This window comes from Varanus komodoensis, unplaced genomic scaffold (assembly GCF_004798865.1).
Source record: "Varanus komodoensis strain SLA01 unplaced genomic scaffold, ASM479886v1 scaffold8, whole genome shotgun sequence".
NCBI classification, from domain to species: domain Eukaryota; kingdom Metazoa; phylum Chordata; class Lepidosauria; order Squamata; family Varanidae; genus Varanus; species Varanus komodoensis.
The window spans coordinates 30300704-30326444 of record NW_025336481.1 but is presented as its reverse complement, the minus strand read 5'-3'; the positions used below and the strand labels follow the sequence as shown (position 1 = coordinate 30326444).

Here is a 25741-nt window from a genome sequence, read left to right as displayed (position 1 = left end):
TATCATTGTGTAGGATGTCATTATTTGTGTAATACAATGGTGTAATTATAAACCAATTCATTCTGCAAGGGAAAATTTAAGCATTATTTTCAATCAGTTTGTAGAAGGATCACAGCAAATGCTTAACTGTTCTAATTTTGCAAATCCTGACTAAGGTTTAGGAGTGTACATACTTTCATATAGGGCACATCACAGAATTCGTCCCACTTAAAGTTAGACCCACTGTAATCTTAGCACTGTAATCTTAGCAAAAAAAAACTTAGTAATTACTAATTTGTTCAATTGCTTTCTATGGGTTTATTCTAAGTGTGACTAACTCTGGATCTAACCAGATTCTAAAAAGGAGCTTATGCCTGTGCCAATTCCTTTCTCTCCTGCCAATCCTGTTCCACAAGCAGCGGATACCTCCAAATCCAATGCACAAGCAGGACCCACAGCTTGTACAGAGGAGATGTAGCACATCCTGGTAGAAGCCGCCAGACAATTGGAAACTCTCATTTTTACAAGAAGCAGTTCAGTGAAGTTCTGGTATGAGAGTTCTGCCAACCTACTTCCTTCCAGAAAAAAGGGCTTCTGTTTGTCTGTGGTTGCTCTGGAAGTGCTAAATTGCTGTTGTGCTGCTTATGCAAGCACAAGGAATTGGCAAGACAGAAGAAAACTGATGGGGCTGGAAGTAGCCCCTTCATTTTTGCTTTAAGTTTTTAAGTAACAAATGCTATATAGGAGGTTTCATTTGGAAGTCTGTGCCTCCATTAGGCTCCCTATCTGCCTATCCCACCACCCCTTTCTGTGTCTTCTATCCCCTGGCAAAGTTCAGGCCACATACCTAGATATTTGGCCCAGTAGTATTGGTAAGTGTCCCCTAATTATATTCAGTATATTTACTGTTCTACATCAAAGGCAATTCTTAGAATTGGTGTGATAATGAAAGATTTAGTATGCAGAGTGCTGTACATATAAGTCCACCATGGGGGCATTTATTTTTCATTAGTGACAAGCAGCAATTGTGCACAATTGATTTATGAAATAGTAAATTCTGTAAATCCACATATTGAATCTGTGATTTGCTGAAGTTTGATTCTAGAACTTTCTCCAACACCATAAACTATAGACTCCACTGACTCAGTAGAATGATTTAATAGATTTTCAAAAATGAAACAGAAGCAGGAAATGTATTCTTTCCTATGATTAATGCATTGTTGTTAGAGGTTTGATGATAATCAAAGGAAATGTAGATGATTCTGTGAGATGTATGGAGGGAGAGGCTATCAATATCAATGGGTTATTAGCTTTTATTGGCTTCAGCCAATAATAATAATAATAATAATAATAATAATAATAATAATCAGCTCAGCCTGCCCTAAATACTTGATAAGTTCACTTTACTAATTTGGAAACTTGACAATATCTCATCAAAATATTTGTAATCCTGGAAGTGATTAAACTGAAATCCTCAAATTACTTAATTGAATCAATTCATTCACTTCCAGGATGAATAAGCAAACCAGGTAAAACTGAGAATTGTAATTAATTGGCAGTAGGGACATATTATTAAACTTATTTGACTTTCTGCAGTGTTGAATTCAAAGGTAAGAAACCTTGAGTGTTGGCCTATTTCTTAGGTTATTATTTCTATAGTACATCAAATGGAGCAAACACCACAATTTGGTGGCAGATAACTTCTTTTTTAAACAAGAATCTGTTTACTGAATAGTTGCTGAAAGCCAGCTGTGAATCCCTCACAGTCACAGCAAAATAATGGACACACTAAATTAACAAACATCTGCTTTATTTAGCAAGGAAGAATTGCCTGAAAGAACATGTTTTTATATGTGAACTGTTTGGTAATTAAATACCTGCCAGGTTTGTGTGAAACAAGGTGTTCCCTTTTCCCCCCCTTAAGATAGTAGGTTCAGCCCCAAAAACAAGGTGATTATGTTTGGGGGCAATGCAAGGGTTAATCCGACTGGAGAAATACCTGACCTTTCAGTGCACAAAAACCAGTATTTTATGTGAGTGATATCTTTCAGAATATTATTATTATTATTATTATTATTATTATTATTATTATTATTATTATTATAACATTTCTATCTCTGGACTTGCTCCTGTACAAATGAACAGAAAAAAAGAAAGAAACATAAGTTTCCCAGCTGGGTTCTTCCATTTTACAGAATATGAAAAATGAATGGAGTCAAAGCCATATGGCTGGATTTTAAGATTTTTATCAGACAGCCAAAATATAGCATTAGGATGTAATATTATGCTACTCGTGACTGGAAATACCAGTTTACTACAATTTTGCTAACATCAAGAATAATATTAATATCAGGGCAAAGTTTGTATGTTAATTTCGATTTCACGCTAGATGCAAGAGAGTAAGAGTGAATTTCTGTGCATTCAGCTGTTGCAGATATTTCTTCCAAATATGACACCATTTGAAACATCGTAAGCTGATTGATTTTGAAGGAATTCACTTTTTGATAGAAAGGCACAGACTGAAATGCTAGGATTGAAAACCATAAACAGCAGCATTGTTTACTATTTTAGCCTGACTATTATATAGGACAAAACAGTCACACTTTATCTAGACAAGCATTCTTAATACGGTGTCTTCCAAGGGTCTTAGAGTGCGACTCCCATGATTCCCAGCTAGCATGGCCAATGTTTCCTCAAAACATTCAGAGAAAAGTAGTTTAGGGAAAACTGGTCCAAACCAGTCAAGATGACGGGCATCCCAGGGTCCGGAAGCCGCAACAGTATATGCACATACTGAATTAGTTCACTCCTTTCATTCATTTCTGTGTGCTCTGACCCTCATGTGTACTTTGTAAGCCGACCCAAGGCTTTCTGCGATGGGGGCGGCATAAAAATGCTACAAATAAATAAATAAATACTTGTACTGCTGTTTTACTTGATGGCTTCTTTCCCAAAGAAAGTGGGGTATAGCTGTATGGAGCTGGCTAGCACCCCCTCTTTCTTTTTCTTTTTTTTTTTTGACTATTAGCAAGAGAGCCACCAGGCTATCAAGAATAATTTGCTGTTCCCTGACATTTAGCCTCTACTCTCAGCAATGTCTTAGCAATAAATGGGCCCTGAATTTAGGATTTAAAGTTGAACCTCTTCTTTTGCAGTAAACATCAGAAAACTCACTTCCATCACTTTCCCAGAGGTCATGTTTTGTAATTAAATATAGCATGTCCGAGTAAGTCTTCTTTGTGAACTGTCATGTCCACTAACATCAGGACAGACAGTATTTAGCATTTGCTGTTCAGTGAGGTTATTTTCTTCCCACCTGTCAAGACCATAAAGTACAGTTTGTTTTATTATGCCTTGGTTGACATTCTGGTATTTTCACATCATGTAGATTATCCTTAACTGCAAGGGTTTCTAGTAACTATTGTCCTCATACAGCTCAGGTGTGTGAGCATGAAGGTAGTTTTCTGTGCAAAATCCTTGAATAAAAAAGTAACTGGGTAAACAAACAAGTGCTGTGCATCATGGGTAGGGAAGTTGATATGCTCCAGATGTTTTGGCTATAGCTCCAGTTATCCCTGATCATTAGCTACACTGTTTGTGGCCAATGGGAGTAGTAGGCCAAACCAACTGGAAAGCATCAGCCTGGTTGTCCTGCCATTTTTGTCTGATTCAGATATAGTGGTATGCATAGGATACCCCCAGTCAGATGTTGAAGACGTGGTAATAGATTAGTCCTCTCTTCCATTAGTTTTTCTATCTTGGTAAGCAATATAATTGCTGATCATTTGATTAGAATCTCATAAGTCTGGAAATTATATCTTGGACAATGGGGAATGCTGATTTGGGAGAATTTGTTCTTTTTTCAGACAGACCCAGCATGTGATACATGAAAAGAGAGAGAGAGAGAGAGAGAGAAGTTGTTGATGATGATGCCCAAAGCCTTAATCTCGGAATACAGAAACATAAAAGCTGCCCACTGCTGATATTAGAACTTTGATCCATCTTGTCCAGCAGCTTTCCAGGGTTCCAGACATATTTCTTTCCTAGTCATGCCCAAAGATGCTATGTTATGCCCTAGGATGTGGGCTCTGGATGAAGAGGAAAGGGTGGCAGTAGGTGACCCAAGAGTTGGGTGTCAGATTAAAAGGGAGAGGCAACTGGGCAACCCAGCCACATGCAATGCTTGAAGACACAGCAATGAAGTAACCTCAAGGAAAGACCGCTTTGAGGAGGGCAGACTCCCTCACTCACTCAGAGAAGGGAGGCCACAGAAGCCATTGACTGACATTGACAGGGTCTGCACTGTGACTGCCCCATGTGTGTATTTCCCCCCTCCTCTGCCTGGTGTTGACCTACCAAAATAGGATTAGGAGGCTGCACTTCACACAAAGGGCTAATTAGTCCTGTGAGGAGAGGTGAACTGATTGCTTTCAGTCATATGCCTAAAGCTGAAGATTCCCTCAGGTTTGGGCACTTCTGGAGGTGTTATCAACTCAAGATAAATCAGAAAACTAAGGCGATGGTTGGAGCTTCATAGCTCTTCCCCCAAAAACTTGGCCCTTGCTTGGAAGCGGAGGGGAAATTGAGGACATGTTCCAAACATATCCTATATTTACATGTTCTTGGGATTTTTCACCCCTGCATCATCCGCTTGAGAAAGGGCATTCCAGAGACATGGATCCTTTCCCCAGATCCTGCATATTCCTCCACTTAAAATAATTTAAAATAGCAATGGAGTACAGAGATACAGACAAGTTTATATCAAACATTAATTTAGTAGCTCACTGCTATTATTTTTCCCCCCGGAGTGTCTTTTCTATAAGGTATGGTGCATGGAAAGCACCTTTGGTGGCACAATCTTTGGGGATTTGGGGAGCCATGAATGTGGCCCTGGGCTGCCCTTCCTTTTCCAAGCATGAGTAACAAAGGCAGTTTTTGTTTTTTGTGTTTGTGGTTTGGTTTGGTTTGGTTTGGTTTGGTTTGGTTTGGTTTGGTTTGGTTTGGTTTGGTTTGGTTTGGTTTTAAAGGCTGGCCAGGGCTAGCGGCAAATGCTGCAGCTCAGGGGACATCTCAGTGCTCCTGCAATGGGATAATGCAAGAGGACCAGGGTGTGGGGGAAGGAAGGAGCACACGACATGGTTAAAATTTCCAAAGGTTTTAGCATGTGCAAACCCGGCCAGTTTTGGAGTTTGCACAGCACGTGAAGCCAATTTTGTGAGCACTCTTTTTCATGATGCTCTAACTGAAGAGCACGAGGTACTGTGTTCCTTATAGCCTGGAACTTTCTCTGTTCTGACTGTTAGAGAATACTTGTCTTCAGCCCAAGGCAATGCTCACTAGTGTGTTGCTTGCATAATAAAGGTAATTGACAGAAACAGAACTGGACAGCTTGCTTACAAAGAAAGCCAGTGGCTGGGCATTTGACAAATTCATAGAAATGATGTCAACCTCTTGCTTAGCACTGAAAGCCTGAGCAGAATTTTGGCCATCACACTCACAGTCTGAACTGCCAGTTATTCAGAGCCACATTAGTGGACTGTACAATGAGCACCTATACAATGGACATTTCTTTTTCTCCCTTCACCTTACTTGACAAATCAAAAACTGACTGTACAATCCTCACTTTACATAGAAAGACATCTCTTTTTCACCACATTGATCCCAAGTTGGAATGTGCACACTGTGTATGTTAATGTGAGAAGCGGTTTTTATTGCCACTCTCTTTAGTTATATTTCAAAGGTGGAGGTATGCAGTCTAAAATGTTCCAACCATTTTGGATCATGACTCCAATGACCAGGGTTTAGGGCAGTTGAAGTCCAAAACATCTGGAAGGAACAGCTTGACTATTCCTTTTCAAAGAAAATGTTGCATTCTGGACTGAGATCTAAAGCCAATTATCTGGGGGGGATTATTGAAATGATTACTTAGTTATTCAAGCAATATTTGTCTCTGTTTGGGTTCATTTTGACATCTAGTGTTGCCTTTTTGCCCCTTAAAAATAAATCTTTTGACACTCAACACCACAATTAACAGTTGTGTGATGTGTCACTGCCTGAACAGTCATTAGTTGCTGTTAATGCAACGCTTGCAAATATCAGCTGTCAGCCTCCTGGGATTTTTTTATTTTTATTTTTGCAGCTGCAGCATGATTATCTAGCTCCTTCCTGTGGTGTTCTGCAGGTATTGCAAGACAGACAGAGAGTTCCCTGAGCCATCCTGAACTAGCAATTCAATTGCAATTAATACAGCTCTCCCCCTTCTGATTAGCAGCAAAACAAAATTGTGCTGGCCAGCAAAGAGTTTTTATTCCAGCAGGCCTGTTAGGATGGGTGCTGTATTAATTCTGTTATTGTTGTGCTTTTTAAAGCATTTGTTTTATTGCTTGGCTCATGTTTTATTTATCTGTGGATTATAAAGCCAACTTCATTACCATTTTCTTAGCAGCAACCCAAGGTACAAATCAACTCAAATCAAATCAGATTGAGCAAGTATCTAGCCTCCTAGAGAAATAGTTTCTCTCTCTCCAGCTTTGTAATGCATATATCTTTCTTAAGAAACCTGAATGACGTATATCAGACATCATTGTTTATGCTACATTTATATTTACGGCAGCAAGTTGCCATAAATATTACTGCAGTCACTGAGGTTTCAAGGTGTTCATACTGTAACTTGGAGAAAAACTGGTACCCAGGATGTTGGCCTTTCTGCTGTTGGTTCTTAAATTCTGAGCGGGATTTCATCCTAATACAGCTTTGATACCAGCCAATTTAAAATGTTCACTGATATAAATGATTAAATGTATTTCTCTCTGTGACTGAGCATACATATGGACTTCAAATGTGGTTCATGATCGCTACACTGAAGATTTCATTTAATCATTTTCTTAGGTCGGGCTGCTGAGGTTTCTTTTGTATATTTTGAATATACAATGCAACACTGAAGTGCAGGAGACACACTGAATTTGCCATGAGCTCAGTAAAGATTCAAAGACACAGTTTATAAATTAAGTTACAATTTAGAACAGATATATATTGTTTCCTGTCTGCATCCTTTTCCCCATTAGGTGCATGGCCTACCATCTCAAAGGGCTTTTTGTGGTTGCCATAAAGATAGATGACAAGTATGACAGATAGTGCTAAACCATTCAGTATTGCTCATGTAACCTAAAATTAGTTCATGCTGCTTTACACTTAGAATGCATGTGATTTTACAAGATTGGGGTTTAGCTGGGTCACCAGAGCTCAGGGGCTTTATGTTTCCTCTTTGCCTGCTGATTTTATTATTTTGGTATAATGGCCTGATTCATACATAAAGACAACTCACACTTTCTCAAAATGGGCTAGTTTTCATGGATTGTTTGCCTTGATATATGAACCAGTAACTGACTTGTCTTCCCCTACATCCCAATAAACCAGAGAAATAATCCATAATTCTAGAGAGCCATGACAAGCCAGAGTTCCTGGTCACTTGTAAAATTAAGCAAACTACAAAACAGAAATTTTGTGGGTTGTTTAGGTGTTGCTGTTTGCAGCAGGAACATTTGAGAAGCCTGAAACCAGCTGACTGTCTCATTCATTACCACCCCCAATTGTTTTTAAATTTGTGGGTTTCCATTACATACAAGCCAAATGCATTCCTGGCCCATTCCTGTTTACTTGAAAGTAAGTTAGTACTGTGGCCTTTGTTTAAATAAGTATAATTTACTTTTCTGGCTCCGTAGAAAGTAAATGTACTAAAAACATCCAGACAGTTGATCTGGAACTGAAGTAAAAAGCTAAAAATCACTTAATAAACAGATAAGAACTGATCTACACTGGGTTGCATCTCCTCTAGCAATTTGTTTTCAGCCAGATGATCCTATGAATCCCATAGCCAAGGCCTGCTGATGATAGTCATCTCATCAAACCTGGAGGCTTAGACTGTTACTTATACCTACCTCAGCCCAATTTGCCTTTTGTGGCCAATAACCAGTGGAGTTATGTTGCTAGATATTAGTTGAAATGCCAGACCTCTACAAAGAAGGTATCACACCCACATTCATGGATGAGCTGGGATTGGAACCCAGATCAAATGTGATCTAATGCTTAGCATCAACATTCTGACCACTGGACTACATTGATACTTGTAGGCAAAATGACATGCTTACAGTAATGGAATGGTATATAGGAGTGTCTTAAAGTTGGCTACTTTAATCAGTTTATTTCAAACACCCATGAGGATTTTAAGCCTGCACTGATCTCTTCTCTGAAAAGGCTATGCAGGCAAGAAACATGTGCATTGTTCATTGTAAGATGACGGAAAGGATGCTGCAAAAATGTAGTTGTCAACTGTAATTAAAGAGTGTCGTAAATGCAGTAAATGGAATTGCCAATTGTAATTAAAGAGAGTTGTTCAAAGTTTTATCATGAGGTAGCATTCTGTTCAGCTGTGTGTTTGGCCAGTCTCTCTTCTAAATAAGGTGGAAGGGTGGAAAGAGCATCTGAAAGACTGTAATATATCTTTGCCTCCTGTACTTTATAGCTTGGGGTGGGGGGAGCTCTTATGAATGTTCAAGCTCTTATGAATGTGACCCTCAGAGGTTGTGGAAGGGTCAGAGCACCAGGCAGCCAAAGGTTGGTACAAGCTTGGCAGCTAGGTCTCTTCAGTCTCTCACTGCCTGCCAGAGCTAATGACTGGAAAGGGTGTCCAAACTTCAGTTCCTGTGGAAAATGAACAGTTTTCTTGTACTCTGGAAGCTGGCTATAGAATATACTTGGCTGTATAGCACTGGCGTGATGGTGTAACAACCCAATAAACTAGTTTGCCTCAAGAAAACTATTCTTACAGAAGGAAAAGAAACTATGGAGGCTTTTTCTTGGAAGCTGAATCCAAAATCACCCTTCTCTAGCATGTTTGGTGTGCTGTGGGTTTGTATTAGTGTGCTTGCTACTTTTGTAGGTAAGCATCAAGAATCAGGATTCATGATATGCAAGTAAAAGGGCCAGGGTAAATATGGATGAGGTTTATGCTCATTTCATGAGGTCCTTGACTGCCTGCATGTCTCTGTGTACATTTGTATGTCCCAGCCAGTAAAGGCTTAATCCCAGCTCCCCTGTCAGAGGTGGTTGGAGTTTTGTCTCAGTGGAATGTTGTCCACAGGTGCAGGTGTTTCTGGGGCCATTCTCTTTAAGTTAAAAACAAAACAAAGTCATTCTCCAAGAAGCTCCATTGGTGTAGAGCACATGTATCACTGATGCTTAGAATGTGAAGCATGGAAGTCAAGTTTTGTCCCCTCTCAACTTTGTCCTAGATTGCTTCTGAGTTATTTTGTTCCATAGAAGTCACAGAGACACACCGTTCCAATTTAGAGGCAACATTTTCTGCTTCATTCGTGGACCATGGATGTCCTAGTGTATTACACAGCCTACTACTATGATTAAAAATAATTATGCATATACTTCAGCAAAAGCACCTCAGATGTCCATATATTTATCCATTGGTAGATTATAACTAAAGGCCATCCATTTAAAAATCAAAAAAATTGCTAAATCCTCCACCCACCACTGGTGAGAACCTCTATGAGCTTGATACTTGTTAATTCTCCCATCCTCCTTCTACACATGATGGGCCAGGAAAAGGGGAGAGTCAGCAACTTCAGGCAAGGCTAACTATTTGGCCACACAACTCTTTTGTTTTAAATAATTCTTGAGGAGGGCTACAGATGCCCTTCTAAATATTTTTATATTTAGAAGTTGCCCCCATGCATAAACTAAGGCATGGAAATGGAAGTGAGAACAGGGCTGTGCTACTGGCCCAAACCCTGCTGATCCTTCTCCAGATCTTTGTGTGTAGTCAGAGAAAGGAACACCTAAATGGATTCCACTGTATGTAGTCTGCAAGATGTAGGGTTCCACATCTTGCAGAATGCCTACAAATACACCAAGTGCACCTATGTAGATACTCCCTTTAGACATTCCATCGAACACATACAGATCTGTGGACATGGGTGTGTTCTAGCAATATGGGAATGGGGCTAGAGGAACTCCTCTGTCCACATACTTTATATATGCTTTTTGGCAACTCCTGAACATGGCTGCTGGAGTTATCCAATTCAGGTAATCAGTTGTGCTTGCTAAGGGTGTGTGTGTGTGGGAGGGGATAGTTATTACTCCTAACAGCAATGAAATCAGCAGTTGATAGGAAGCTGTGAATTTTGCCACCAGCAACAAATAAGATTCTATTGCTTAAATTTAGGCAGTTAAATTTAAATCACTTAGCTTTGTTTATTATTAGTTTGTTTAAATTCAAGTGTTGTCTCAGATCTACTTTGATAGTGCACTGTGTGTGCATAGCTACATTCAAAAAAATCTATATTTGGGAATCAAAGATTGTCCAGTTAATTTAGTTCTTCTAAAACAGAATGCCAAAGAATGTTAGAATCTGTAATACCATGAAGAATCTTTTCTAATGTCCTGTCTAATATTTCATTTTGCAAGCAGTTACACTCTACTTTTCACACACTTCGGGACCTCACAAATGCAGAATTTTTTCTTTTATGTTGTCATTGTGTTGGGATTGGTCTGTTAAGTCTCAGATAATTCTGGCTTCCTGAATAAGCGGTTTCTGTTGAATGTTGATGGTTTATAAAGAACAGTGGGTTAAGAGAGAGAACTTTTTAAGGAAATGAGTAAGTCGGCAGTTTGTTCCAAGAGTTGAGTTACTGAGTTACTGAGAAGCATTAGCAAAGTTAAGCGATGACTCTGAAGACAGTTGGCTGTGACTAAGGCTAGGTCTGTTTTTCTTTAGATGTGACATTTTAAGAGGGTCTGTGCATTAGTGTAAAATCTTGGGAGTGAAAAAATAACAGAAAGCTGAATAAATAAATAAACAAGACAACACATTTTGTCTGTGAAGCTGCCTCCCAGCTCTCACTGATCTGGTGGGGTCTCTCACACGGACTGGCATCCTGACAAAATGATGGGCGGGGGTTGTATCCTTTTATTTTCAACATCATTTTTGTCATTTGCATTTGGACGTAGGAGCGAACCACAAGTTTATTTCTGTATTGGCTTGCAAGGAATTTCTTTCAAAATAGAATAGCAGAAGAGATCACTAGAAGACTGTGCACAGCAATGTGCTCACTTTGGTCTGCCCTATTACTTTCTGCAGTATAATTGGACATTGAAATATAAAACGGTGCAGCTTAAAAGCATTAGATAATTATCAGCTGTTGTAGCTGATAGTCCACTTTTAAAATAGAAGACCATGATGGAAAATACAGATTAAATAAATACCACATCTGGAATGCAAATGACAAAGGGAACTGGAGTCAGCAGTGAAATATTAGAAGAATGCATAAAAGGCATGTGGAACTTTGAGCAGGTGCTTATTTAGACTGAAAATATATTATACATACTTAAAAAGAAAATGTCTTGTAGGGATGTAAATAAAGAATAAAATCAAGTAGAAGGTGTCTCCATAGTAAACATGGGGTAGTGTGCTAAATTGGTGAACACCAGTGGAAATTCAGTAGGGATGAATGAGAAATTTGTTTGGCTGCACATTAATGTTAACTTACCAAATTTGCACTTCTCAAATGTACACAGGGACCCAGTCCACATGACTGTTTGAACTGAGACATCTTCTCCCAAAATACAGCATTCCAAGGTTGTTACCTCAGAATCTGTATCAGAACTGGAAGAAGAGACTCGGTTGGAATTCTTAGCTGAAATGCCAAGGCCAAAATGCCCTGGGATAAGCCAAGCAGCTGGTTAGAATCAGACCATGTCTGGTTTTGAGGGACACTCCATTGAACAGGTGAAATTAGATGGGGCAAATGTAACATGAACAGTCCTATTGTCTGGTTTCCAATGAAGAAAGCAGACTGATTGAGTAGCATCCAATCTTCCTGATGTGTGGCCCAAGAAAAATGGGAACTTCTTGAGGGTGGAGTTGACTTTCTTTGGATGGCAAGGAAGGACAGTGATTCAATTTGGAATCAACTTCTTAGCATAAGAATAGCTGGTATTCTGGCTTTGACTAGTGGCTTTTGTAAATGACTTCTGCAATGCTGCTTATGCATCACAAACCAGTCTAGCTAGGCAGCTTTAAGATAGTGGGGAATCACCAGGATGGCAGCCAGTGATGAGCGGGGTCCCCCTGGTCTCTGCCCTGGGACCAATCCTGTTCAGTCTTTTCATCAATGACCTGGAAGAAGGGGTGACAAATCTGCTGATCAAACGCACAGATGATTCTAAACTGGGGGTGGTGGCCACATCTGAGGAGCAGGACTATGGAAGTAGGCAGGGGAAAACAGGATGGTGTTCAATGCGGGTAAGTGCAAGGTCTTGCACTTGGGGCATAGGAAAGGGTGTCATAAGTACAGGTTAGGGAACAAGTGGCTGGAGAGCAGCATTTGTGAAAAGGATCTTGGGGTGCTGGTTGACTGCAGGCTAAACATGAGTTAGCAGTGTGATGTAGCAGTCAAGAGGATAAATGATACCCTTGGATGCATATCCAGAAGCATGGATTCTAGATTGAGAGAGGTAATAGTGCCACTCTATATGACTTTGGTGAGCCCACAGCTAGAGTATTGTGTTTAATTGTTGATCCCTCATTACAAGAGGGATAAAGCAAGGTTGGAATTTGTGCAGTGAAGGGCCATGAGAATGGTGGCTGGTTTGCAGGATAAGCCATATGAGGAGAGACTGAGGGAACTGGGTCTTTTCAGTCTTGAGAAGAAGAGACTCATAGGAGACCTGTTAGTAACATATGGATATGTGAGGGGGTGTTACACAGAGGTAGGTCATGACCATTTTTCTCTTGTGAATGAGGGCAGGGTGCGTTCCAGTGGAGCAAAGCTCAGGGAGCCAAGGCTCAAGGTAGATGCCAGGAAGTACTTCTCGACAGTTAGGAACCCTAGGGCATGGAATGGGCTTTCATGGGATGTGACTGAGCCCCATTGGTGAAGGTGTTTAAGGATAGCTGGACATGCACATGGTAGGCATGTCATGAGTGGAGCTGGCTGGAGCCTGGGATCAGATGAGATGGCACAGGAAGCCCCTTCTGACTTGCTCTGTTTCTATGTTTCTATAATAAAGACTGTAGTTAGAAGCCTCTTGCCTTGATCTGCTTGGAGGGAGAGCCATTTTAAAATATAGACAGGGTTTTGGCATGTGCTTGCTGCCATTTTAAATATTGGTCATGTGATATAATATATTTTCCCAGACAAATACACTTGTTACCATGGGCAACAGGACATCCAGAACATACTGACTGTTGATGCCAACAAACATGGGAGTCAGCTCATAAGACAGAATGCAAATATTCACACCTTTTCAAATATTGTGATGCATTTTGCAAGCCAAGAACGGCATGGAAAAATGATTTAATTTGTAAAAGTGCATTTAAAAATGTATATCAGGGAAAAGAACATATAAAATATATTTATTCTAGGGAAAATAAGTTGGGAAAATCCCAAATATGAGGAAAATCATACAAACCTGCATATACGAGAAGAAATATATATCAATGGGGACAAATTTTCTTTAGGATGAAATGCAGACTGATGTATAAATGGGATAGAATGAACTTGGAGTTGAAAAAGTAACAGAGCAGAGTTGAACTTGACAAATCTATCCATTGTTATAATGCAGCTGATAAATGTAGCTGGGTGAATTGAACATAAGAAGCTACTGAGTCAGAACATTAGTATAGCTCAGTATTTACCACAATGATTGAAAGAAGCACTCCAGAGTTTCTGGCAGGGATCCTTCCTAGCCCTACTTGGAAATGTCAGGGGCTAAACTATGCCCTTCTGTGGGCAAAACAAGCTGTGCCACCAAGCTTCAGGCTCTCCCACATGTAGGAAGACTCCTACAGTGGACTTCCACATGAGATGTTACTCTGGAAATACCATGCATTGTTCATTTACCTTTTATGGGACAGGGCCATGACATCATGAACTCACTATGTTTTCCCCATCTCCCTGGGTTCTCTTGGTATATTCTAGCACATGAGGAAATCCAACTTAAAAGGAAAAAAAATCATGGAAGAGCATAGTAAGAGCGACCCCAAAAACTTTACTTCTTGATTTATTACTAATAATTAGAAATACACTATGGGCATAAACTATCTTCAGGTTTCTGAGTCAAAAGCCACCCTAGGTTGATGTGCCATGCTCTCTACATTCTTCCAAAATAAAGAGTTTTGGATAGGATGACCAAATAGAGTCTTAGACATTAATAGAGACTTTAACTCAACAGAAACAAAATTATTTGGTTGAATAATAGATTTTATGTAGTTCTTGGAAACTGAGTTGATCTTTAAATTATCCAGATTTAAAATAGTTTCAGCTCAAGACCTCATTGCTCTAGACTCCCTGCTGGATAACTGCCTTTGGACTAGCAAACTTCAGTTCACCTATTGTGACGGTCCTCTGCAAGTCACCAAAATTGGAAAATAGACAGTTCACAGGAACTTGTTGTAGAACTGGATTTTGAATGCAACAAGTCCAAACAAATGGACCTCTCTGGGCTAGTGAGGAAACAAAGTGGTTCAAACGTGGGAGACTGGAAGAGTGATTAGAAAGGAGCAGAGAATCTAGCTACTTGGAACGGATCATATGGACATTTCTTGGAAGTTGATTGGACCCCCAGGCTCATTTTAGAGCTGAAATCCACATGTTTGAATTGTGCCCAAGGAAAATGAAAATAACCATTGCTGCCCAAACTGTAGAGTAGTTATAGGCTTCAAAACAAAGGATACGAAAGGCTCAGGGACTGGACTCAGGACGGACCAAATCAAATAGAAGAATACTTTGCTCTGGCAAATGAAAAGAAAGTCCGGGAGCTTCCTCGTCACTTCACTGAGTTCAGTCTAGCAGCGAGCATCAGTTTGTTCCTTCTCCTTGAGTCCATGACTGGCATCAGAGATTGATTTAGAACTAGACCAGTCAGGAAAGATGGACTTGAGTGCCATCAGCATATTGGTGCCACACACTCTGGGCAACTCTTCCCAGTGGGTTCATGTATATGTTAAAACAGCATGGGGAACAGAAGGGAATCCCGAGATACACCAAAGGTCAAGGACAATGGCATTAAATAGGAATATTCCAGCATCATCTTCTGAAATTGCCCTTCCAAAAGTGAATGGAGTCACTGTAAAATAGTGCCTCTTATTTGCATCTCAGGCAGCTGCTTCATAAGGATACCATGGCTGATAGTATTGAAAACTGCTGAAAGGTGTCGTGGAATGAACAGGGACAAAAGCTCTGAGTCCCGTTCCTGATGGAGATTGTCAGCTAAGCCAACCAAAGGAGTATAAGTGAGCCTGATTAAAATGGATCTACATAATGAAACTAGATTGGGATGTATTGGTGTTAGGTCTCTGGATCAGCCATCATCACCATCATCCTCTTCCTCTTCTTGTACCACACTCATAGCCCACAGGGATCTCTGGGGTTTACATTTCCAACATTAAAAACAAATATACACTTCCAAATACATTGGGATTCTAAATATATTTTACAATACATTCCAAATACCTTTCCAAAATGAATATACAACAGTAAAACAGATATCTACCATATAGCAATAAAATTAAATAATAGAATGAAAATACTAAAGACCCCCAAATAAATTACTGCAAAGTCTAATGACTTAATCCCAGAAACAACAGTCCATCTTAGTCCACTGGCCAGAAATTCTAGCCCAAAGCTGCCCTGAGCAGGAGTGGAATGGGAAGAAGAAAGGCCAAGGTACTGGGAGGGCCTGTCTCCAAGATGGGCTGCAGCTGTTTCCCTCTCACTGTCCCAGTGCCAGTTGGTGCCTCCAGTTGGCCAGGAGACAAGGGTCTGGTCTGGCAAGCACACAGGCATGGTGGAGGGGGGAAGCCTCATTGGTTTGCTGTGTATACCAGTCACAAAGACATTTGCCTTTTAATCTAATCGCTTAAACGGCTTGGGTCCTGGTTACCTGAAGGAGCGCTTACATCCATATTTGCCCAGTTGCCCCCTGAGATTGGTGGGAGAGGCCCTTCTCCGGGAGCCCCCCGTGAGAGAAATTAGGAGGGTGGCTACTCGGAGGAGGGCTTTCCCAGCAGTGGCGCCTAAGTTATGGAATGCGCTCCCTAGAGAGGTCCGCCTGGCGCCGTCGTTATTTGCTTTTCGGCGCCAGGCGAAGACCTTTTTATTTAAGCGGTATTTTAACTGTTAATATTATTTGATCTTATCTGGCCAGGGTGGCTTATTTTATATTGTATTTTTTGGATTTTTAATGTTTATATGTGTGTGATTTATTTTATAATTATTTTATAATTGCTTTTATTTATTGCTTGTAAGCCGCCCCGAGGCTTCGGCGAATGGGGCGGCATAAAAAAGTTTTAATAAATAAATAATAAGTAAATAAATAAAATAAATTGTGATGTCCAGAAAGTCAACCTATGAGAGCTTCTGCGTAGCAATAGTCAGTAGAGAGGGACTTGAGGCAGAAGACAAGCTTTATTTTAAAATAGATGAAAAAAAATCAAAGAGAAAGTGGGTGCTATTCAGATGAGTTTTAGCATTTCTCTTTCCTGCCCACCTGGCTCTATCATAGTCTGAAGTGTGGATGGGAAATAGCACATAGAAAAAGTACAATGTGGAAAGTAATTGCACTTACAATTAGTTAATAATGGAAGAATGATGAATGTACATCATTAAGAACTACCCATCTGGAAGGCCTAGCTGTATTCAGTATGCTTTTTGAAGACACTGTGGCCAAAATGAAGAGGTCCTAAGGCTTCTCTTAGTTGAACATGTAATTGCCTCTTATTACAAAGTTAATTAAGGTTCTCTTAGTAATGGCATGACAGCTCAAAAACCAGTTACTCAGGGAGTTCCACTAGGCCAGAATTTCAGCTTAGTGTGTCTTCTTATTCTCTCTTTTTTTAAATGTGCTGTGAAAGATACTTTGGGGGTTTATTTAGAAGATAACGTTTCATCTATGGAAGCTGACCTTTATCCAGTTTTCTAGGTTTTGGCTTGGTTTAGAAAAACCTTGTGAGATCTTACCAGTTGTGTGGGGATGGGCAGGGAACATTTTGATTAATTACCCAGTTAATCTGAAATGAGTTTGGGAGAACTTGCCTATCTACATTTGAAATGCATGATATCTGGTGGCTTCCAGGTACTTTGGACCACACATTACACCAGCCAGCATGACTGAAGATATTATGGGGTGTAATCCAAAAATTCTGGAAGGCACCTCTCTCTGCTGCTATGGTGATGTATGGGAAAAGTAAAACTAAATTCAAACAGGCATTTGTACAAGAATGTACACAGCCTGTAATGCACGTGGAACTGTAACTGCTAGACATCTACCTATTTAGAGGAATGTGTGATGTCTTATGTAAAGCTTTTGCAGCATAGGGCTCCTTCAGCCTACAATTCTTGTGTTTGTGAATACATTGGCTAATAAAGCACATGGCTATTTTTCGTCCCTCTGCAGCTGACTTTAGTTCATGATTTTAGTTTATGAAAATGTATGCCACAAGGCTCTTGGCTGGTTTTACTGCAACACACCTATCCCCTGGAAGTGGGTTCCCATCAGATAACAACATTTGTTCTTGTTTCTACATGTCATCTCCGTTTCAGTCTCTCTCCTGCCAACTTATTTCCACTGTGAACATCTTTGCTCTAACTGTCAACAGAGCATGTTCCTAGATTATCAGCAGTAGTTTCAACAATGTGACTTCTGTGTATGCTTTACTTTCACAACGTCTATGGACATTTCAGCACATTTAAGCATAGGTGACAAGGCCATTGAAACTGTCTTGCTGGAGCAAGCAATTGTGTGACTGTTACTAGACACATTGTTACCCACAGGGTTGTGAACGACAAACCCAATGAACCTTTAAAACACACATACTTTCCCCTTATCAATTATTTTATGACTGCTCCAAAAAAGGACTTATTATATCATTATAGCTCTATAAATAAACTCACAGAGAAACTAAGTCCCATCTAAGTCCAGCATTCATAAGTGGCTATCTAGATGGCTATGGGAAGCTCACAAACAGGGCACGAGCATAATAGCACCCACTCTTTTCTGTTCCCCAGGATCTTGTGTACATAAGTATTCTGCCCAATTCTGTCTAGTAATTACTATGACTAGATAGTAATACAGTATATAGTCAGTTTGACTGATAGCTTCTAATACCACGTTTTCCATGAAAGGACAACGTCCTGTAAAGTATAAGGGATTTCCATAAAGGCTGAATTACTTTAACAGGATGACCAGGAGAGCTATTCTGGAGCAATTGAAAAAAGATTTTATGAAGGGGGAAGTGCGTGTGTGCAGGAGGGGGTATGGACTCTTGGTAATGTTTCATTGGGTTGGTGATTTCCATCCCTGCTGGCTGCAAGTTTCTACTGATGACAAGTAAGTTTTGCCTGGTTATCTAGACTTAAAACTTGGTACTCAATCCAAACATAGAAAATCATTTTATAAATAGCATTAGCATGCATCTAAACACATTAAGGCTGGATGCTGTTCACGTAAGCCTCACTCGCCCCTGCATCCTCTCCTTCATGTACTGAGAGGCCTGAAGCCCTTTCTCAGCTTGCTATTCACTAATATTTTAATGTGGACAATTGCACATACAGGCAATGCACTGGGATGCAGTGCAGTTGGATTCTTCTTTTTCTCATTCTTTATTTATCTCTCTTTAAGGGAAGCAAGGAATACGTATTTCTGGAAGCACTATGGCTACTTTGTTTCCTGAAATCACAAATTTGGTGCCAAATTTGGTGTATTCCAGATATGCTGGATGGACACATACACATATGTTCAACTGAAATATATGTTTCCCAAGATAATGCTAATAGAAACACATGTATGTGTGTTTCTGTACATCAGGTTAGCAACCATTTCTCACACAGCTGTGCTGTAAACTACCATACATCAAAGCTGGGAACACACTCACATACACAGTGCTAAGAGAAACAGGATTTTCAATTTATTTCTATAAATCTGATCAAATTGACAAAGATTTTTGATAGCAGTTTTCTTGGCAGTCCTAGAGGGACTTTTGCTTGGTCGCAGTGACTGTGATGTTTCCTTGTGCAATAAAATGATTCATTCAAGGTTAATTTTTTTAAAAAATGCCTCAAGGACAGACTTAAAATGTGTAAAGTTTTATTTTTTGCTCTGACTCCTTCAGCAGGAATGTGGTTCAGAGCTCTACTCACGGGCAAGCCAACATTTGTCTTAAGAATTGTTATTGTCTCTCTTTCTCTCCCCATTTCTCCCTCCACTCTGCAGATTTACACTGACTGGGCTAATCACTATCTAGCAAAATCTGGCCACAAGCGGCTGATCAAGGACTTGCAACAAGACATTGCTGATGGAGTTCTGCTAGCAGAAATCATCCAAATCATTGGTAAGACTTATGCTCCAAGTCTCAGCATGAGTTGACTTCTGGTTTAGGAACTAGGACTAGAGCTGACATAACAGTGAGACGGGCATGAAACAGAAAGCCTTGATGCTGTCACTTTATATTTATTTACTTCCCATCATATTAGTTCGTTCTGCCTCACACAAAAGGTAATTTGTATAAGTTTGTATGTGTCTGCTTCACCATTCTTTTGAGGGCCAAGGAGCTGTGTTTCACACACTTGGCATTGTCTGAAACGAATGCTTCATTAAGCCATATGTCTCCAATGTGTGCATTTTATTAGCCAGAGCGGTTTATATTTTCTGAGATGCCTTGAAACTGTATCCTGATCCCACAAAGACAATTGTGGAAGATTTCATGTCAGCAGTCATTTGGCAGGAGCTGGGGAATTAGTAGCCACCTCCTTTGTACTTCCCCTTTGCATGATTTGTGCATGGTGAAGGAACCGCTGCTAACAAGAGAGATTGTGGCTAAAGGTTTGCAGCGGGCTCAGAGCAAAGTTCAGTGCCTGTTTGCTTTCTCTTTTGTGGTCTTGTTGTTTACTCTTAATTTTTTTTAACCTCCACTGTTTTCCTTCAGCAAATGAAAAGGTTGAAGATATCAATGGCTGTCCACGAAGCCAGTCTCAAATGGTAAGAATAATAATATTAACAGTATTAGTAGTGGTAATAAATATGTTTGTGCTTTGAGATCACATCTGTCCTTCACTGGGCTGTGAACTACTGACTTGATTTTGCTTAAGGTTGTCTATTCTCTCTCTCTCTCTCTCTCTCTCTCTCTCTCTCTCTCTCTCTCTCTCTCTCTCTCTCTCTCTCTCTCTCTGTATATGTGTGTGTGTGTGTGTGTTTAAACATTAACTTGGTTTTCTCTCTTTAGATTAAAAAATAGTGCAGAGAATGTAAGGAGGGCAAAACTTAAAATCTCTGTGTTCTCCAGATAATTCCATTCCAGAGCTGCTTTACAGAAACAAATAGTAGGACCAAACTTAAGTGGAGTCTTTGTGTCTGGACCACTGGTTTCAAAGAAGGGGTTTGCCAACTTTTAATGAATATAAATAGTCTTTTTGCATGTCCACAGTGAAGTCCAGTTAAACAGCCTGACTGTGCTTTTCAGAAGTTGCTTTGGAGACATGTGTTATTTCTGCTGGGAGCTTGCGCTAAAAGCAGGGAGCACTGAACGACAGCATGTATTCCAAGGAATAAATACCAACCAGAAGTGAGACTTGATTTTTGTAGTCTTTATTGATTAACAGTGTCTCTGTATGGGATATTGTGGAAAGATCATTTGGAGTCTTTCCCTTCCTGGTTCTTTTCACTGATTTACTTTCTGTTTATTTTTGGTTGTTTTACTGACAGAAACAAATTTGCACATTCATATCGTGTACTTCCAGTTGCTTAGTGGAATGATGACACCCCACGCGCCAGATGCTAACTGTACGTGGGTAAAAAGTCTGCACGATATTTGAGAATGGAGCCTGCTAGCATTCCATATGATACAGGAAGCTGGAGATGCTAAAATTAACTGTTCAATGACAAGTTGCTTGCTATTGCGAGATTAAGCAGCAGGTGGTGATTGTCTTTTACAGGGAATACCGGTAATTCAAGCATATATCCTGCCCACCCCCTTTTTGGCATTTTTTTTCATTGACTGTTTCTTTATTTTAGAAGTAGCTTGTGAAATGGTTAATTCAGAATTGTGTCACTCAGACATCCCAGCCCTGTTTGCTACTGCAGCTACAGTCAGCTTACATGAAAAAGCAAGAAAATTCCCTGCCAAAAGAGACACATGCAAACAGGGAGAGGGCAAGACATGGCCCTAAAAAGTAATATGATGCAATAGTATTGCTCCAAACACCTTGATCAGAGAGAGCCGACTTTGGGCCAGAGAAGAACCTTGTGAGGAACTGAAAGGTTGCCTCAGAATTTTCAGTTTCTAAAATGTTCCAGACCTTCATTACTGGTCTCACTCAGATTCAAAGCCCTGCTCAGCAGTGAAACTCACTGGGTGACGTTAGACCAGTTACATTCTCTTAGCCTAACCTACCTTTCAGGAGTGTTGTCAGTGGTTCAGCTAGGCAATTGTAGACCTGGACAAACAAGGATGTCTACGTTTCCCCAGATTTCCGAGCATTGATGCCCATCTCTCCTTTGATTTCCACGAGTACTTGTGATCACTGTTGGGGATGCACAAATGTAAAACCCGAGGAAATAAATGAGTATTTTTCAGAGTCATGTGATTTCACCTTATAAAATAAAGTGTGAAACTTTATTTAAAAAAAACTAATTTGAACACTTTTTTCTTTGTATTTTTTGCAATTTTTGAATGAATAGGAATTTACAACAAATACTGGAGAACACCTTTTCCTGCTTGTGTTCATATTTTCAGTTGTAAACAGGGTGTGCTTGACTGTTTTGTGCACACAGGCACAATTCCTGTGCATCCCTTCATGGTCATAATGGTCACACCTCTTTGAGAGATGGTCTAATACCACGTGTTCTCTCCTTTCCTTTGCTGCTGCTCCATGCTTTACAACTGCTTAAGCTCATGTCAATCAGAGCATAGCCATGACTGCAGGAACACCATGGCTGCTATAAAATAAATAAGAAGGAACCAAGGATACTGTGACTGTTGTGGAAAGCAACCTGGTGTGCTTAGGCCAGCCTCGAGTTTGCCATCATCTTTCTTCTCTTGGCAGCCAGTTGGACATTAGGAGGGCTGGGTTATTATTGTGGTTACAATATTGAGAAATGATTGTTCTGTAGAACAGTTTGTCATGGAGCACACAAAAGGAGAAATTGCTGATTGCTACCTAGAAACTTGCTAGACAAGTGGAACAGTAAACACAACAGTCAAAGCCAACGTATAAAGGACGTTTTGCCTAGAAATTTTAATACAGAATCAGAAGTGAAAATTTGTTGAACCAGGCAAACAGAAGTTGAAGAGGCACTGTCAAAACTACTCAGATCAAATGTTGTGAGAGTAGGATCAGCGTTAACAGAGTCCAGTTTACCAGCTTTGAACAAGGATGATCGTGCAATTCATGTTAAGTACGTATATATATTTTAACCAGTTTTCACCGTTTGGATTGAACACAGGTTTGAACATAAAGTGCAGTCAAAGTTCATACTTTTCTGAACTTACAGAGTCATTCCTAAGACCCTTGTTGCCTCACCAAGTGAATATTTGAAAAATGCACACAAACATGCTTTAATCAATGGGAGACAAGTTTGTAAATCACAAAGGTATGCAAAACTGAACCCTACATTTGGTGAAATGGACTCATACTTTCTGTGAAAAGAAAGAAAAAACGCAGCTCACAATGTGGCATGGAAACAAGGTGAAACCCACTTGGAATAGAGATTTGGAGAACTTTGATCAACTTGAGTTTTGCTTGTATGCACATTCCTATGAACTACAGGGCTCTACTGGTTCTGAGCCTGTTAGTTTCCATTGTGGCTTCCTTTTCCCATTGCCCCAATGATCCACATCAGTTTTCATTGGGGTAGGAGGAAGGAAGCAGTGGTTTAGGGTTCTCAGCTGTAGAAGAATGCAGCTCCTTTAGGTGAGAAAGCCCCTATGATTCTTCTTCAGTCAGAATGGCACACACAACATTCTTTTCCTTCTTGGGAATAGACTGGGAAATTAATCCTAGAATCCTCAGTGGCATTATACACGTGAGTCCTGGTGTCTTTTCCCTTGATAGAAATGGTAAGTGCACCATCACTTTGCTATTGGGGCTGTTGGGACTTGGAGTTTGAGCTACAGCTTCTCTAGCACAAAAGACATCAGGAGAACTGGAAGTCTCTGTCTTTCCTTGACCATTAGGAAATCAAAGGTTTTCATTTTCAGGCATGGGAAGAACGATGGAGAGATGGCAGCTACATGTGTTCCTAAGGAATTTGGTCTGTTAATTTGTCATCTGGGCACAGCCTTATGCATTTTTGAAGCAAATACATGTTTATTCCTATTTTACAGTGGTATCATAAATCCAGAAAAAGATTCAGAAAAGATTAAGTAAAAAAATCAGGGCAAAATCTGAAGAGGATGTGGCCTTTAATTTATTAAGGAAGACATTCTAAAATGTATCTAAGTATCAATAGTATGAAAACTTTACATATTTACTGAACCTTACTTAATAGTAAAATTCATTGTCACCTCATTACAATGATTGGTTCTGGATTCAGAAAAAAAAACACATGATATCTAATTCACACAGCTATGAGCCATGATAATTAAATGTAACCTCCATACCAGGAATTAGAATTTGGGTAGTCTCAAGGAATGTGTGTCTTGGTTATATGCACACCTGCTCCAGATGTTGTTGGATGGCAACCCCCATCAGCCCTAGCCAGCACAGCCAAGAGTGGGAAGTAATGGGTGTTACATGAAACAATAACTGGAGGACTACAAGTTCTCAATCACTGTACCATATTCAGATTTAGCATTTCTCTGGGCACCGGATTCTGGGGGTATACAGGGAAGGACAGATTCTGCCTTTATGCCCTCTTTGTGGACTTCCCAGAGGCAACTGGATGACCACTGTTCAAAACAAGTCATTAGACTAGTTTGACCCCCCTTTTGAATGAGCAAGCCTCTTCTGTCATTCATAACTCTGTTGAACAGCCTCAAATTGTTCTGCTTCCTCTGGTCAAAAGTAAAAATATTTCTCAGTCATGTTGTATTGATTGGCAGTGCAGACAGAAATCTGACTCTACTTCATTTGGATGGTACAAGTAAAATTATTAGATGCAAGCCCCTCCAGTTTTAGAAATTTTATGCTGTATGCACTAAGAATGTTTTCACTTCTCAGTTTTTTGTGCCACAAATAAAATATCTGTCAGGACGTGTAACTATTACTGTATTTTTTTAACCAATGGAAAGGAGAAAGGGAAGTAGGCCAGGCTCATGTTTGCAGTATGAGTACCTGCATCCTATGATAAGGCTAAGGAGAAGAAGTGAAAATGAGACATGATTACACCATGCCATACATACTGCATAGGACTAAAGCTGAGAATATGAAGTAGCAAAAACAATTCCGTTAAAGGCAGTCAAAGAATTAATAGTTTTAGGTTTGTGGGAGAGATTTGTTTGCTTGTTAAGTGATTGTTCAGAAATCAGACAGCAAGATTCCCAGGACAGGATGTTCTCCTTTGATTTCAGAAAGAATAGGCGAGTATCTATCAGGATCTTTCCTGTGAATGATCTCCACACAAAAGAGTCCAGGTGAATTTTCTTCAAATTGTCATGTCTGTGCTACCTGAAATCTAGCATATTGATACACTTTCCTAAAGCTGAGGAATTGCTTGGTACTTTAAATCTGCACACATGGTAAATAATCTCTGTCACATGGTAAGAGAACAGCCATTTTGTTTTTAGCCATGGGGGATTTTAGAGGCATCCACCGGTCAGAGCGAGAGGGAAATACTTCATAGTCAATGAATAGGTGCACATGATTCTTCCATTGGCCAGTCCTTTACTGTAGTCAATACTGTTGTTTGCTTTGCTTGCTCTGAAAAGCATTCATGTGCTTTTCAGAGCAAGCAAAGCAAAGCAAAGCAAAGCAAAGCAAAGCAAAGCAAAGCAAAGCAAAGCAAAGCAAAAGACCTTACTTTGAGAAATCTGGGAGCTCTGCATTCTCATATATTCATGTAAAGAAAAAAAATAAAACTGTTTCCCCAAGGCTGCAGCTGTACTGTAACAGACCCCTATGATACTGACTACAGTACATGAAGCCAGAAAAGGGGAATCTGTGGTTCTCCCTTTATTTATTAATTTATCAAAAGCTTTTCTATACTGTCCTTCACTGAGTCCCAGGATGGTAATAAAATAAAAGCACAGCATCAACCATCAATTGACAACAAATAAAACCTATTTTTAAACAACGTCAATGCTTAAAATATCAGACAAATAAAAACGGTTTCAGCCTGGAGCTGAAATAAGTGTCGGTGACAGGTGCACCTCCCTGGGGAGCATGTTCCGTAACCAGGGTGCCACCGCAGAGAAGGCCCTTCTCACTATCATGATCTCCTTGAAAGAGGGCTCCCAAAGAAGGGCCTTTGATCCAGATCTTAGCAAGCAGGCAGGTGGTGCTCCATGGTTTGTATCATCCTTGACAGTTCTCCTTTTCGTCTCCTTTAACAGCTGCTCAAGGGGAAAATGAAGCATGCAAGGGTGAATAAGCACTATATTCAATATGCAATATTATTTTAAAGCCATCATTTTTAAGTTGTCAATAATTTGTATTTTATAGAGAGCACTGTGCTAATAGGTGGCTTTAAACAATTCCAATGAATGAATGAATGAATGAATGTTTTTTGTTTTCTGGGAAATATTTCAGATCTGAAAATA

At 39.9% G+C, this 25741-nt stretch overlaps 1 protein-coding gene across 1 annotated transcript in view; it reads left to right on the top strand.

The window, feature by feature from the left end:
• Positions 1 to 25741, top strand: part of NAV3 (neuron navigator 3) — a 263434-nt gene that overhangs the window by 38115 nt on the left and 199578 nt on the right. Inside the window, exons 2-3 of the mRNA XM_044455417.1 lie at positions 19261 to 19378; positions 19973 to 20025. Coding sequence (XP_044311352.1) covers positions 19261 to 19378; positions 19973 to 20025 — 171 coding nt within the window. The remainder of the gene's footprint in view (positions 1 to 19260; positions 19379 to 19972; positions 20026 to 25741) is intronic.